The sequence below is a fragment of the Sprattus sprattus genome (genome assembly GCF_963457725.1).
Source record: "Sprattus sprattus genome assembly, chromosome: 17".
NCBI lineage: Eukaryota > Metazoa > Chordata > Actinopteri > Clupeiformes > Clupeidae > Sprattus > Sprattus sprattus.
In genome coordinates, this window is record NC_137915.1 from 17,376,958 (window position 1) to 17,388,636 (window position 11,679).

General features: G+C 44.1%; 1 protein-coding gene across 1 annotated transcript; it reads right to left on the reverse strand.

Moving 5' to 3' along the window:
* Nucleotides 1–278: 278 nt before the first annotated feature.
* eef1e1 (eukaryotic translation elongation factor 1 epsilon 1) lies at nucleotides 279–9,316 on the reverse strand. Its single transcript, XM_080855718.1, has 4 exons — nucleotides 9,227–9,316; nucleotides 8,265–8,462; nucleotides 3,156–3,251; nucleotides 279–2,183 (listed from the first exon to the last, which is right to left on the reverse strand). The coding sequence occupies exons 1-4, from the start codon at nucleotides 9,308–9,310 to the stop codon at nucleotides 2,040–2,042; spliced, it is 522 nt and encodes a 173-aa protein (XP_080711844.1). The 5' UTR covers nucleotides 9,311–9,316; the 3' UTR covers nucleotides 279–2,039.
* Between the last annotated feature and the right edge of the window lie 2,363 nt (nucleotides 9,317–11,679).

Below are 11,679 nucleotides of genomic sequence, written 5' to 3' on the forward strand. Positions count from 1 at the left end.
AAGGCCAGAAATAAACACGGTCAACAGACAAGCTTCTGTGGACTTCCCCTTATCTAGTCACAAGTTTCGTTCCGATGACTGCAAGATTTGTTTTCCCTTTCAGAGTTTACACTTCTCCGACACACACCTCTTTGTTCGAAGCAAAGGACTCTCCATCGAACACAGCACATGTCAAAAGCCAGATTCTTTGAATTCTACAGCAGAGATGTCACTGATTACAGCCGGACACACAAAAGGGGGATGGGGGGGGTTAAAAAAAAAAACAAGACTCGTGAGACCGCACTTAATGGCTTTGTGTTTTCCCTTTTTATTCATTGGCACAGGACGACAAGTTCTGTTGACGTTAAATAACACAAACCTCAGCTTTAAAGCAGCAGACTTTTCATAAAGAAGGCTTAAGGGGAAGAGGAAACACAATAAAAGATCAGAGGAGGCAGAGGGGAGTTTTTATCAGTGTAATGCATTGCAGATAGCCGAATGTGCAATATGACAAACTTTCATTACACAAGGATTTTCAACTGCAAAGGCAAGGGACAGACGGACTCCAAACCTTATTGGCCATGTGCTACACAAAAGCATGTGCGCTCCTACACAATGACAACACTAGCTGTACCCGCAGTGTAAAACGCCGTCATGCGTTAACAAGGAATATGCCTAACCATACCATAAGATATATGATAAACAAATAAAAAATGGTAACATTATTCATGACTTCATGGCTCGAGTTCCGGTTGCTCATTTCACATTGTCTAGCCCGAAGAATGCATCTTGCTGGTTATCAACGCATGACAGCTGGCCTTGTGAACTCCAGTGCATTTCAAGCGGAGCTCAGTTCAGCCATTATGAACTAGTGCTCAAAGCCTTTGCAACCCTAAAAAAACCCTTACAGCTGAGTGTGACCATTGTTTGGGAGGAAGAAGCGTCTATGCTGGGCTAGTTGTGTCACTGGTGGATTTCCCGCCCCACGGTGTGGCCAAGGGGGACATGGGTAAAATGAAAATGACACACGATGCGTGGCTGTCACCCGCCGCAACCCGATGGATGCAGCAGCAGCAGCAGCTCTCTGCTCCACTCTTTCTTTCTGTCTTTTTTCTCTCTCTCCATCGCTCACTCGTTCCTCAACCACAGCTGGTGCTGCAGGCTGGCCTCTGGCCCTCAGCGTAAACACACAGCCCAAGTGGAGCGGGAGAGACTGATCCAAACTATAGGCTACTGCCCACACGAGTGGTGGGAGACTGAGAGAAAGACACAGAGAGAAAGATAGAGAGGGAGTGGGAAAAACACAGATAAAAGACAGAAAGAGAGATAGGAGAAGGGGGTGGGATAAACAAATGGGGGAACTGTGATGATTGAGGCTTCATTAGATGCACATGTAGTGGGATATTCGTCATGATGTGCTCTGGCCAAGATAGCCTGTCTTTCAACTGTAACAGAGAAAGTCAAGCTGGCAAATTCCACTAAAAAGGATGAAGCGCTGGGAAAAAGGAGAGGGGACAAGGCAATTTGTTCCCATTGTGGACCACTTTTCCTCTCCTCAACCCTGGCTCAAAGAGACAATCATCCTTTCTTTCTATGGCCAGTTATTTAATTGGATCTAGCAGCACCTTGTGTACATGAAATCAGTCCTACAATTTCTACAGCAATCCTAGCAAACATAAGTTAACAGCTAACACAGAAAAAAGAACATGTTTCCAATGACAAACAACAAAAAAAAAAAAAACATAAAATACAAAACAATACTTCAATGGTTAGAGACCACTGCTTGCTTACTTTCTCTACCATCGGGGAGGTGGCATCACACAATTGACCAGTGGGAGGCAGACCATGCTAATTAACTTGGGGGTGGCTAAGCAGGTTATGATAGAATTTGCCTTCAGACCCTCCCAGACCCCACACCCAGCCAGTCAGCAGCCAACACCTCACACACCCCCTGCAACCACATAGTGCCCTGCACCCCCGCACCCAAGATCTGTGATAACAGATGGGTGTGTGTGTGTGTAGAGAGGGAAAGGGGTGGAGGTAGTCAGTGGTGGAGGTGGTCAGTGGTGGCCGCTGGTGTATACTCTGTTCCTCAGGACCACTACGGGGGGCAGGTGGTGTCGGACGCTGGGGTAGTGCTGCATGTGGTCGAACCACCGCGTCACATTCAGGTACTTCTCCTTCTCGTGCACAGCCAAGTCCATCTGAGAGAGAGACAGAGAGAGGGAGAGATCCATTTAAATCATTTTCATTGTTTTTTTATTGTAATACACTGCTTTGGCAACACAACATGAACGGCTATGCCAATAAGGCTACTTTGAATTTAACTGAATTGAGTGAAAGAGGGGAATAAGAGGCAGCTCGAAAGAGATAAAGAAGAAGGATGAAGAGAAACAGGACCACACACACACACACACACACACACACACACACACATTTACGTTTACATTAAGCAGAGAGAGAGAGAGAGAAAATGTGTACATACATAAGGGTAGTGTACGATTTTCTCCAAAATGACTGACAGGTTGAAATGTACAAAATGAAATGAAGCAGCCTTACTACACAATGTTCAGCTGTTTCAGAGAACCATTTCACACAAGTGAAAGAGTCAAAGTTCAAGAAATGAGCACCGTGACTGCAGGGGGTAATACCGTATAAAAACCACAGTGAGTACTTGACTGGAGGGGTGCTGCCATAAGCGGTGCCATTTGGCATCTTTTAAAATGCTCTCAGGTAGGAGCGCCATGGAGATGGCAGGGAGAAGGGAGTCACACGTCTGGGCTTGCGGAGCCCCTCGTTGAGAGGTTAACGACTGTGATTAAAAACAAATCTGACTCTCTTGTGCCTCGTGGCTGGTGGCAACGTTCCATTCACGCAACACCAGCTGACATTTATGAACATGTGATCCACCCACCACCACCACCCAGACGGATCACACACACATACACACACACTCACACTCACACACTAGAGACACTTTTCTGACGACGAGTTTGCCCCCTAGGGCCCAAAAAAACCTTCCTTGGCCCCATCCTGGGCTGGAGACATCACTGTGTCTTGTGTCAAGTTGCTCACTCCTGCCCTTTAACCATATGACTCTTCAGCCCTGCGTTGACAAACTGCCTTTTACTTCTAATCTGATTGAAGTCAAGAATAATTACTGAGCTGCTACTTACGATGATGTGGTGGAGGCCGTAGTACATAAGCGGGTCGGCGATGCTGATGTGGTTCCCTGCCAGGTAAACTTTGTCCTCTAGGTATGTGTTCAGATCCTAATTGAAATGAGAAGAAAACACCATGAATGCAGGGTTTGGTATGTGGGCACACATTTTGGTATGAATTCGAGGATATGAATAGAAAAAATTTACTGAAAATGTAATACTTTTACCCTAACTAGAAACATTAAAGTACAAATGATAAAATTGTAGGTTGAGACATTAGGGTGAAACATTAGCTTTTTAAAATATACAATTTAAACCAGAGCTCATATAGCAATTACACTCACTTATTGCATTTGATTCATTTCACTGAACTTGTGGAAACAATTCATCCACCAACTCTGTTTAGTTAACATTGTCCAGACCCAACATTTATATGATTTAGAAAAAAATAAACATTTCTTCAGTGGGTGGCAAACTGTTTCAAAGTCTCCAAATGAAGGTAACATTATTCATGAACAGAATCAGTGTCAGGTAAAATAATACCATCACGCCCAACTTGCTATGTATTTAACCTATATATCTACAAGTGCGTGACGGTAGGGGGGTTTGCGTGTGTGTGAATAATGTGTCATGACCTGAGGGGAGGAATGCGCTCTGAACTCTGGCCTTGCCGACCCAGCACACAGATGCCTCTCAGGAGCAGCGCAGTCCCCAATCCACCCCACTCCCACATCACACCACTCTCCACTGACTCTAACAATCTAATGAACCTTCTAGAAAAGTAAGGAAAAGACAAAAAAAAAAAAAAAAAAAACTGTGAGGGGGCGAAGCCTGTGCTCTCTGTGTGTGTGTGTGTGTGTATATAGGAAAGAATGAGTGTGTGCATTTGTGTGTGTATGAAAGTGTGTCTGTGCATGAGTGAGTGGTCTGCAGGTCCCATGGGACAGGACCATCTTTAGCACTGGCGCGGCGCAGCGTCTTCGGGGCTAATGGAGTCAGCGTGCGGCAGGAAGTGAGTGCTGCCAAGCAAGGCATGAAGCAGAGCAGGGCTGAGCAGACTCCTCCGCTTCCCTCTCTCCTCTCCTCTCCTCGCCAGAGTCTCCCTGCTTCCCTGCCTTTCTCCCCTACAGCAATGGAACAGGAACAGCAGCAGCAGCCCTGACTTGGGACCAGGGGGACAGGAGAGAGAGAGAGGGAGAGAGATAAGAGAAATGGAGATAGAAAGATGGATGGAGAACAAAAGGAAAGAGAGAGTCCACCCCCCCACCCCCCTAATCCCACACTCCCCTTCCAGTCTATATCAAACCAGCCTGGGCTTGACTAGCTCCCCACCCCCTCCTCAGACCCCTCTCTTACCTCCCCCATACTGCTCTGTTTCACTGGTCGAAATCTCCGCAGCACAGTACAGCCAGTGGCTAACCTTGTTATTCCGCAATCCTAACACACAGCTACAGGGCTCGCACAATCGCAGGGCTCCCAAAATGTTACATTCTGTCCGACGGCCTATCAAGAAATTTCCCCCAAGTGAAATAAATTCCCTCCTTTATTTGCCTTTTCTGCTTTTTTTGAATTGCTATATGGAGGAGAAACTTTGACCACCAAACAAATGAGTTGTTCATCATAATGATTTGTCCGCTTAGAAGTGTATGTGTTAATTGGAAAGGTAGTCGGGTTGTGTTTGCATTCCAAGCAAACAGTAAACCCAAAAAGCTCAATGTCAATATTGTTCAAGACCGATACTGTTTTGCACTCGTGGACATATCATTCAGAACACAATATGAATCCCCCGGTCAACAGAGTAGGGCAGTCAAACGCAGTTCACGTAAACTCTCATGGATTTATGCCAATATATCAGCTCTACTCAACCAGACTTATCGTGACTGATTTTAGATCAAACTATACAAAATTATAAAAGTAAATTTCACAAATTTTGTATTATATTTGATATATTTACAGAGAAGAGACGTGTAAAATGTTTTTCTTGATATTATGCTCTGGTTGACTTCTCAAACCATACATGCATAATAATTGTCGCTCCTTAAAGTGTGTCTGTGATTGTTTATGTTGTTATAGTTTTCCCCCGAATATATCTACCTTTTTTGAATTTGTATTTGAGCTAGTCTAATTCATTTCAGGCAACCAAAATCCATCCACATCTTCTGGAAACTCCAACCAAACCTTGGATTTTGTTCTTCGAAAGAAAACAATCTATAGATTGACACGTCTGTCAACTCAAAAATGTAATAGTTAAAGTCCCAAACAAATAAACACACACACACACACACACACACACACACACACACACACACACACACACACACACACACACGCACGCATGCACGCAAGCACGTCCGCCAACGTCAGCAACATCCTTGCCCCTCTTAGTGGCAGCCCTCTTTCTCTCAATCCTCCAGCTCTGTGCTTCCTGACTGTGTTTTGACCGGTTCCCCAGTTCTTCTGAGTGGGCTAGACAGCGGACAGTAGCCCCTGTGGGTACGGCACCACATGGCAACAGTGTTGGATGTTCGTAGATTATGTCTCTAAGTGCCACCATTACCAGGCGCTTTCCACGACATCACTCTGGAGCAGTAGGACATGGTTCCACACACACACACACACACACACACACACACACACACACACACACACACACACACACACACACACACACACACAGCCAAGAGGCGCCTGCCCTATGGTGGCTCAAGCGCCTGCTTCACGCTCCTGACAGTGAGGTGGAGAGGAGCAGACAGACACCCTGATCCAGACGTTTAATCGTAACTGAATCCTGAGCTGGCCTGTATGGTACATAAACTCCCCAACCCCTAAAACATGTCAATTACAAAAAGCCTTGTACTTATTCTCATCCGGCAGCCTGATGCTCATTAGTCCAGTAATGGGCGCCATCACCCAGCGCATGGAGTTGTAGCTGTAAGGCTGTTTGTCATCTCCTCCGCTATGCTCTTCCTATTGTGGTATCAGTCCGTCAGTCTCGTGACAGTGAGGGCAGTCTGTGTGGATTAAAGTCGTACTCCAGTCTGAAAGGGCATTTTTCGAGCTTTTCAGTGCTGTGTAAATATTTTGTGTGGAGACACTTGCCGATTCCAGTCTTGGCAACAGGAATGTTGAACCATTATTGATTCTGCCAGCAGAGGTTTATCCATTTTTTTGGATATCAGTTCCTCCCAAAGTGTCTTGTCAATCATTCTCTCATTCCAGTTTAATGTGTTCGTGTGATGATTGTTAAGATAATGAACATTGTGGGGTTCTGGTCTAAAAGTAGTGAGATGCCTACCAACAGCGCAGCTCACACTAAGAAAGAAAACTGAGCAATGCGCAGGTGGTCTAATTTTCAGATCATGGGAAGCACACACAGTGGCTATGAGATCAAATAAAGCACACTCCAACAAGGTAAGTGGAAGAGGACTACACTGTGTGCACAATTATTAGGCAAGTTGTATTTTTGAGGATTACTTTTATTATTGAACAACTACAGTGCTCTCGGTCAATCCAAAATGTCAATAACCTCAAACCTGAATATTTAAGGAGGTAAAAGTGAGGTTTTGGCTTTCTTAGGAGAATATCTATGTCTGCACAATTATTGGGCAACTATGAGTGTGCAGAATTATTATGCAACTAAATGAAAAACGAAAAAATGTCCTATCTCACTTGTCTATTTTCATCTGTTTAAGTAGGAATAATAAACAAACAGCTCAAAACATACAAATAAACATTTCTGACATTAAAAAAAAAAAGTCAGTGACCAATAAAGTCACCCTTCTTTTCAGTAATAAGCTTGACAGTAATAAGCCTTCCATTCATGGAGTCTGTCAGTTTCTTGATCTGTTGACGATCAACGTTTTGTGCAGCAGCAACCACAGCCTCCCAGACACTGTTCAGAGTGGTGTACTGTTTTCCTGCACTGTAAATCTCCTGTTTAAGAAGGCTCCACAAGTTCTCAATAGGGTTTAGGTCAGGTGAGGAAGGGGGCCATGTATTATTCTTTCATCTTTAAGGCCTTTACTGGCTAGCCACGCAGTGGAGTACTTCGATGCATGCGCTGGAGCATTGTCCTGCATAAAAATCATGGTCTTTTTTGAAAGATGCAGACTTTTTCTTGTACCACTGCTTGAGGAAAGTGTCTTCTAAAATCTTGCAGTAGGTTTGAGAGTTGAGTTAGAGTCCATTTCACTCATTTCAACCCAAAAAGGTCCAATTAGCTCATCTTTAATAATACCAGTACCCCACCTCCGACTTCCTGGCGTCTGAGTCGAAGTGGAACTCTGCCCGTTACTGATCCAGCCACGGGCCCATCCATCTGGTCCGTCAAGAGACACCCTCATCTCATCAGTCCATATCACCTTTGAAAAATCTGTCTTCAGATAGTTCTTGGCCTAGTCTTGACGTCTTAACTTATGTGTCTCATTCAGTGGTGGTCGGGTTTAAGCCTCCATTACCCTGGCCATGTCTCTGAGCACTGAACACCTTGTACTTCTGGGCACTCCAGGTAGGTTGCAGGTCTGGAATATGACAGCACTTAGCCTATGACAGATGATAATGGGTTCCTGGTAGCTTCACGTTTGATTCTTCTCAAATCTTTGGGAGGTAATTTGCGTCTTTTTTTCTCAACACGTTTCTTGTGAACCTGTCGACTATTTGCAACAAAACCTTTGACGGTTCTGTGATCACGCTCCAATATCTTAATAATTTCAAGAGTGCTGCATCCCTCTGAAAGACTTTATACAATTTTTGTCTTTTCAGAGTCAGTTAAATCTCTTTTTTGGCCAATTTTGCCTGAGGAAAAGAAGCTGCCTAATAATTATGCACACCTTGATATAGGGTGTTGATCTCCTTAGGCCACACCCTCCCTCATTTCACAGATACATAACACCTGATATGCTTAAATCCAATAAGCATTCAAGTTTATACAGCTTGGAGTTGGAACATTTGCATAAAAATTATGATATGGTCAAAATACTCACTTGCCTAATAATTGTGCACACAGTGTATGTGTATGTCAGGTGACAGGACTAAATGTAGTGCTTCCTGACCAAGCCTACATTGAGAGTGAACCACTCTCATGCGATCACGTTTCCTTTGGACGGTAACAGGATAGTGTCATACCTTTAGTATAGTCCTGATGTCCTCTTTAGCACAGCCATCCAGCCTGGTGACTCTATATTCCAGCCACTGTTGTACCACAGCTCTCTCTTCAGCTGAGCTGCCCAGTAGGTCTGGCTTCTTTGCCTCCAGGGTCAGATGGGTGGCGATGGTCACCAGACCTACCACACCAGGTCCACTATTGCTCTGGAGAACAGGAACCTTAAACACAATAAACTCAAAACGTTAGATATGACCCACTACTGAAGCCATCAAGCCAAGGGTACAACCTGGCAGGTGAAACTTCTGTGGTAAAGACCAACACCGCAGTGAAAAAAACAAACAAAACTAAAAACTTGGCCTATGGCAGTGAATATTCAGTTCAATTGATGCATAAATTGCCATTTGGCTAGCCACTGCAAAGTTGTTAAACTATTGGGTTCTTTACTTTAAAACTGCTTTAAATTAGACGCGTCACTCCTTTGGAACAACTGCATAGCGTTAGCATTTACCTGAGACCATTTACCATTGTCTAAATATACGAGGAATAACTATGTTCTCGGTTTCCAAACTATACTGTCTCTTATAAATCAGTGTAGGTAACTATATATCCCGCTAACTATGGTGAGCTGGATTTGAGTGTTCCAAACATGTGGAGCTAACTAAAGTTAGCATATTAGCATGCTTATGGCAACATGCCCGTCTTCACATTTTCGCCGATAAACAGCATTCTGCCGCGTTTATGATTTTTTTTACGCGTTATGTTCTGATAATATATTGCCTTTTTCAAACATGAACAAGGGCAAGATATACTAGTCATTCATTCAGCTGGCTAACACTCGATTCGCTAGCCAGACAGCTAAACACATCAGAGCATGGTAAATGCATGACAGCATATGGTAGGGTACGTTCTTATTACCGTTGTCCATACGAATTAGTAATACATTTGCCCCACCACTCGATACCATGAACTGCAAAAAAATCACCTTTCTGTCTCCCTGTGTGCTGTATTTATTAGGCTTTTTTAATCCAAGAAATTTCTCCAACGAGGACAATTCTTTCAACGCCATCTTGGCTACCGATTATTTGCATAATGGTCAAGATACAAAAAACTCATTGGTCTGAACTCCATTCGACCCGCCCACTAGACTTAAATGGACAAAAAAGGCAGTAAGGCTCGAAGAACTAGGCAAAATATGGCTTATTGCTTTCTGCACATTGCATCAGTGAGTGTTATTTACTTGTAAGGCGCTGGGGCAATACTTTCAATCCGAAATGCAAGAAAAACATGCACTCCGACATTATGTGGAATTATTTGGCACAAATTATTTTTACCCAGGGACAGACACACAATATTGCTCCCAATATTAAGTCTTACATGTGAGCTCATATTCTGTCATCTCTGTTTTGATTTTATACACAGACAGACCTCAGACCCCCTTGATATTTTCTTATGCATTATTACAAGATATGATAACAATTTGTGGAAAAAGGACTTTATATCTCTATATTTGACATGCATGTGTAAGCTCAAAGAAAACCAAATGTAGCCCTCATGTGTCTTTTGTTTAATTTTCGGTAGATTTGAGTATTGAATCAAAGTAACTGAGCACAGAAAAGTAATGGTGTTGAAATGATGGCACTGTCCACTGATTCAGGAATGGCAGCCTTGCAACAATTTATTCATATGCTTAGTATTATACATATCTGTTTCTAGGAGCAATTAAATTAAGTTCTGTTATGGTTAAAGTAAAGCGTGAATGTCAGCTGAAAGAAAACAGTGGAGAAATGTTGTGAAACTATGAACCCACAGCAGTGGTGTTTTTTTTAAGTGGCACATGTAAGTATATCCTCACTGTCCTTCGTGTGAAGCATGGAAAATCAAATCAAAACGACAGTGAAGGTCTAGAGTTTCCCCTAAGTCCTGCAGCTAAGTTTCCATCCGTGTCTCCTGGCCTGCCTGCCTGTCTGCCAGCATCTCCCTGTTCTTGCTGTTGTGTCACGTCGGTTTGGATTTATGGACCCATCGTATGACTCCTCCGTAATGAAATGTCACATGTCAATCAAACAGGCCTTATTAACTCTATCAGGGCCGGGTGTGGATGACATCATGGAAAGTGACTGCGGCGCGGAGGTGCTGCGTGTCTCTTCCTTCCTTGTTGTGTCACTCAAGTCGTGGTTTGTCACTCATATCTGTGGCCCTAGTTCAGACTGTCCTGCTTTTCTCTCTCTTGCGCGACAGGAGATTAAAGCGAGGACGAGCTGAACTGCTGCTCAGGGTGCATCATTCTGCTTACTAGTTTGTGGTCAACCTACCCCGACGCACAAGAAACTGTATCATAAAAAAACAATGGAGAGGAATTTTCTAAAGCCACACTGTCTAAACAAAGCTGTTTTGTTGAGCTTATGATGTTGTTGTTTTTTCACATGCTGATGCGTGTTTCAGAGAATCGTGTGTTTTTCAATTTAAACAAGAACCTTGCTATGCTCCAGTTTGCATGGCATACTTTCAATGGCACACAAGCTACCTAGAAAAGATGCTATTAGATTTCACCATATGTTTCCCATTTGACATATTTCAAGATATAATCAATATTATTTTTTAGAAAAAAACTCAAAGAGACAGTAATGCTGTCCTAGATAGCAAATTAATTATAAGAATGAACACAAAAACACACATCAGAAATGATAACATGCCATAGAACAAGGTATGGGTAATGCTGTTGTTCTTTCCCCTGCCTCTCATCTTGTTTTTGTTTGTGCACTGCGGCACGTCACACACTTTTAGCCCAGTAGGAATTGCATAAATGTATGCCTGCAGCACTGAAGAGCGCCTCTCCAACCAAATGCCTTGGAGCTGCCATATCCTGTATGTATGAGGCTGCTCTGAGTACAGCGATGCCCATTCCTCGTGAGCGATCCATAGCCCGTGGGAATCCTCTCATGCCGATTGTGATACATAATACAGGGGGTCACATCAGGGGGAGAAAAAAAATACACTGCGGGGTCACCGATATTGCCGTGGGGGGTCTTGCGCGCACACACACATAGGCTACCCCACTTGTGATATGTCTCCCCCGTTATACTGATTTGTCTGGCCGGCATGTAGCGGCTGTGCCTGGCTGTCTCTCCTGCTACCTTTCATAACCTGTAAAAACCTATGGGCTGCATATTTAAATCTACGGACGTGTGGGGGTGGGGGGCGAAGGGTCGGCCGGGGAGACGAGGCCTGCCTGCTGTCACCCTGGATCGGTGCAACGGCCTCGTCTCGGCACACACGGCACAACTCGTGGGACAGGACACGCAGGGGTAGAAGGAGGCCTGACGTGGAGAGACAGGCATCAGCCGAAATCTGCACTTGTCTCTGGATTTGGGCCCTAACTCTCTCTACACAGTCCTATCAGCAGCATCTGCTGGATCATACAACTGCCACATCCGC